At 43.2% G+C, this 4,793-nt stretch overlaps 1 protein-coding gene across 4 annotated transcripts in view; it reads right to left on the minus strand.

Annotated features, from left to right (window-relative positions):
• Positions 1–4,793, minus strand: part of LOC105564810 (protein NETWORKED 1D-like) — a 17,382-nt gene that overhangs the window by 12,098 nt on the left and 491 nt on the right. Inside the window, exons 1-10 of one of the 4 annotated variants that reach the window (XM_012017496.1) lie at positions 3,807–4,235; positions 3,471–3,653; positions 3,199–3,392; positions 3,078–3,093; positions 2,664–2,743; positions 2,289–2,472; positions 1,783–1,992; positions 1,535–1,675; positions 276–323; positions 162–203 (exon numbers count right to left, since the gene is read on the minus strand). In XM_012017496.1, the coding sequence (XP_011872886.1) occupies positions 162–203; positions 276–323; positions 1,535–1,675; positions 1,783–1,992; positions 2,289–2,472; positions 2,664–2,743; positions 3,078–3,093; positions 3,199–3,392; positions 3,471–3,653; positions 3,807–4,019 (1,311 nt within the window). In that variant the 5' untranslated portion in view covers positions 4,020–4,235. Of the gene's footprint in view, positions 1–161; positions 204–275; positions 324–1,534; positions 1,676–1,782; positions 1,993–2,288; positions 2,473–2,663; positions 2,744–3,077; positions 3,094–3,198; positions 3,393–3,470; positions 3,654–3,800; positions 4,236–4,793 lie in introns of those variants that run through there. The other 3 variants (XM_012017495.1, XM_012017497.1, XM_012017498.1) reach the window with 3 other exon arrangements.

Raw genomic sequence — 4,793 nt, forward strand, 5'->3', positions numbered from 1 at the left:
TGTTAAGTATTACGAAAATTGCAAAATGGTACAGGACTTTTCCATTCATCTCGATCCGTTCTACCTTCTCAAAAATTTTGTCGGATATGGAAAGATTCACCCTGTATAAATGAAGATATACTTCTTTAAACACTCATAGTAAAACATAATATTGTGCAAACCTTTTTAGAATGTGGAGTATCTATTGAAGGCAGAGGACACTTCTAAAGAGATAAAACATTATTATTTTAATATCACATTATGTGTTGTGTAGAAGTTTATTTAATTTGACTGACCTCCGGAGAATTACTTATATCAATGCGAACTTTCCGAGAAGACGTATCCTGAAACAATTTTAGAAAGAATAAATATATATTGGCGAAACAGTGGTATACATACAAACAAAATTATTATATTATTTAATTTAGATTTATCGACAAAAAATGAAGAAAAACCAAGCACTTACATTTGTTAATACAAATTGTTAAATTTATGTTATAAATTATGCCAAGTCAAGATGATATTTCATAAAATTGGAAATATTTGTTGAATATGATATAAATGCAAACATTACGTACGCACGCAAATAAAATACATATATTTAATAATTTACTCTGTTATCGTCTCTTTCTTAATTTTTGTCGATAAGTGTATTTGTATACAAATGTATCGATACAAGAGTAAAGAAGCTTCATTCAAAGCTTGAATTACTATGTTAATTCTGAAAGCGAGGCAATCATATTGATGTATATACCCTGATTTTGCATAGATATTGTATAGGACACAAATTGAATAAAGTATTTTATACACATTAATAATATAAAATTCACTGAATAAATTGCATATAAATTTCTGAATGCATACATTTATTTATTAAGAATCTAGATATGTAATGATTTAGTGATTTGAAAAGATTTGTAAATTTCTTTTATTATTGAATCTCATTTCATACAGACTTTAGAAAGGAGATGATAATTTTTATTAAGAAATATTTAACTTTATAAGATGCCTTAGTGTAGTAATTTACAAATGTGAATTTATTTCATTTTATTTCACAATTAAATCGTCAGTATTATCTTGAACATGTGTTGCACACACAGTAGAACAAGCATAAGTGTTCGTCACAACTCGATTATGTAAATGGTTATCTTTACACGGAGGTGACAATTTTCTAGCTGTCTGTAGAATTTTTCTATCGATGTTCTTTATGCATTTATATCGACCAGCTTGAATATCTATACAGGGTCGAGACTGGCTCTGTAGATTGTGCAATCTATTTCGTAACTTTGCATTAAACGTTGATAAACTTCGTTTGCCGTTTAATAGGATCTCGGAATCGTCGTGCAAAAGTGCAAAATCGTTCTGTCGCTGTGTGGACATATGTAGGAGGTTCGATACTGGAAGTTGCTCAGGAGATTCATGGGATGATTTCGTCTTGGTGACAGTAGCGATGCCGTTAGAATTGTACTTGCGAGGACGGAAGGAAGGTAGGGTCTTCTACAAATGTAGAAAATTGTAAGTTTACAATTGAAAACTTAACAAACATGCATTGTACCTCTAAGGTCGTTTGCTTTAGTCCTTTGCGCATTTCTTTAATCAAGTCATCCTTTAAAAGATTGCCGATATTGGCGTGATAATTTTGTTTTTCCAGTGCCACGATTTCCGCCGTCAGTGTATCCTTCGTTTCTGCGGCTTCCTGAAGATAATAAAATGTATTTGTAAAAATAATCGAACATAAGTAATAATACATTAATAACATGAATTAATATACAAAATAGATATTTTTTTATGTAATAAACCAACTTTTTCGAGGCGAGCCACTTTGTCTTCCAGTTGTTGCACTTTCTTACATTTCTCTTCCAGTTGCAATTGTAGATTAATTGTGTCGACATTGTTCTCATAAGTATACACCATAAGCTTGGACTCAACATCCTGGAGCTGTCGATGTAGGCTCTTGTTTTCTCTATCTTTTGCATCTAGTACACTTTCCAGAATGTCAGGTGTTAAGATAATCTGAACAGCAACATAGATTTTAAAACTCTCTAGATCTCCAATGTTGGGACAGACGCGCTACATTTTATCTCGTTTGCGAGGTATGCAATTTAAAGCTCAGAGCAGATTACAAGTGAGTAACAAAAGCACTTATTACAATGCGTCAAAGAAGTTGTTTGAACGTTTTAATATTTTATATATGCTACAACATGATTGCCTCAAAATTAAATCTATAGAAATACATAGTAACCGGTAACCAATCCCAAAATTAATTGAAAAATAAATTTCCGCACAATAATTATGGAAAACGCACTTACATTGCAATCTTGATCAGAAGCCAATGTCAGTGGGTGACTAATAACTTGATTCGCTTGTTTAGCATGTTCCTTGAGCTTCTCACAAAAGCACTGAAGTCTAGAGACGTATTTTTTTATGGTATCGTCCTTTACCAACAACTCTGTCGTGAGAGCTGCTATTTTTCCTTCCAGTTCCATCTGAGATCTGGAAAATGAGTTTGTCCATGTACACACATATATGTGTAAACATAAAAAAAGATGAAAGAGATATACGAATGTAATGAAAAAGGCAAAACTACATTTTTGCTTGTGCACATATGACGAAAACTTGAAGCCGAGGTGAGAACTACATCGTGAACATTAAGAGAATAACAGTAGATTCTGCGCACATCTTACCTGGTCATCTTTCTCTCATTTCCCTGGAGGTGTTCTATTTGCAGATTCAAGGACTTTATGTGGTCGGTATCTGTCTGCTCCTAATTTAAAGATGCACAACTGAATGTAATACCGAGACGTGATTACGCTTAACGACAATAAGAAAGATTCCTTGAAAACATTGCACTCCGTCAAATGGTACTACTGGCAGTTTATTCAACACGGATATATGCATATACAGATGCATATATGTATATAATAATAATTTAATTTAGCAAAGGTGTAGGGAGTTAGGGAAAAAAACTTTCTGGCTTGTGCGAGCGCATGGTATAGTCACGTGCTTCTGCTCAACGCGCAATTTGATCTCTGAAATTTGCCATGCTCTATGTCCAGAACAAATCTGAGCTTTTTCGCCGCGTTTACGCACATATTTACCTGATCACAGATGCAGCTGAAACGATAAAGCAAAGTTTTTGTTATCAAACGCTTTGCGACAACAACGAGACTATAAGAGTGCAGTGTTAACGCATTAGTTGCCAAGTAACGGTGGACTTACTCTGGTACCGGGATATCATCTGGCTGAATCTCAAAGAACTTGATGCCGTCGAGACTCCAAACGTTCTGGCGGCGCGCGCGACGAATCACCTCCAACAATCCTCTGATGTCGCTCTGCAGATACTCTATTTTCTGGTGCAGATACTCCTCGTCCTTCTCCAACTGACTGACGCGGCTCGAGAGGGTACTTAAAGTCTGCAACACAGAGGCGCTTACGTCTTGACCCTGTCGCGAGATCGTCAGATCAACCAAAAGCCGAGCGGTCTCGCTTGCCTTCTCCGAATGATCGGATCTTGTGAAATTATCCACGACCATCTGCGACGATTGTTTGAGCTTCTCCTCCAGTAACTTGACTCTGCTGCACGCGGCTTGCTCCAGATCCTCCACGGTATGCACCAGCATCGCATTCTGCTCCCCCAGATCCTTGATCCAGTCGCTCATCACTTGTAACTTCATCTGCAAGGTAATCTTTCGTTAACGCAACGTACGCGAGTGCAACGACGGCTATCGGAGCCGGCGCGATTTCGGAGATTAAAGAGACCCGCGCGGAGAAATAGCAGACGGACTCGCGCGAAACCGCAAAGAGAGAAAGCTGCCGCTTACGGAGACCTGGTCGGACTCGCCGGCCGATTCCCGGTCGATCTTCTCGATGCGGCTCTCGTACAGCTTGCGAAACTCGTCGAGGATACGCAGGCCGTCGGTCTCGCCGCACGGCTCGTCGTCGGCGCCCGCGTCCGCCGCGCGGCAGCTCCGATCTCGCTTAACCGACGGGACGTCGCTCACGTCCGTGGAGCTCGGCGGGCTCGCGCTGACCGAGTGCATCGCTGCCGCGACTTGACAACTACCGGGCCGACGGATCTGTGGGGTCTCCCCTACACCTACGGGTTCCGAGAGGACGGGGCAGCCGTACGCCTGTTCGGGAGCGAATGTCAACACACTATCTCGCCATTCCGGCCGATCGCGACGTCGCTCGGGATAGGCGGAGAGACGAAAGCCCGGGGGACCCGCGGAGAAGCAAGAGGGGACTCGGTGCTAATAAATAATTTCCGATTGGCGGCCGCGCTCGCGTCCCCACATGAGAACGTCCCTTTCGTCTCTCGCGCGCCGTTCCGCGAGACGGCGCGCGCGATCGCAGGCGGCGCGCGGCCCGGCGGGGGAGGCGCGGCCGGGGGTCGCGGATCGCGCGCCGCGAGGTCCGTCGGTCGCGGGGATCGGCGGCGGCGGGCGGGGATCGCAAGCCAGCAGTTGGCGGTGCGCGCGCGTTCTCGCGAGTTGTCCGAGGTGTGCGAGACCGGATAGACGAACGCGCGACGAGGATGGGATCGCCATGCGGCGGGAATGATTCGCGCCGCGGATCGCGACCGCGGCCGACCGCGTAGCTCGGAAGCGGCACCGAGGCGTCGCCGCTTCGTTCTCTGACGGTCGCGGGACGAACGTCGGCTCGGTCCTCCCCGAGGGGCGAGCGAGAGAGAAAGAGAGAGAGAGAGAGGGAGTGTGCCTGCGTGTGCGCGTGTGTGTGTGTGTGTGAGAGAGAGAGAGCGAGCGCGCGAGCAAGGGAGGAAGGGAGAGAGGTAGAGAGAGGGAGAGTGAGAGCGA

This window comes from Vollenhovia emeryi, unplaced genomic scaffold, assembly GCF_000949405.1.
Source record: "Vollenhovia emeryi isolate VEMERY1.0 unplaced genomic scaffold, V.emery_V1.0 DF939159.1, whole genome shotgun sequence".
NCBI lineage: Eukaryota > Metazoa > Arthropoda > Insecta > Hymenoptera > Formicidae > Vollenhovia > Vollenhovia emeryi.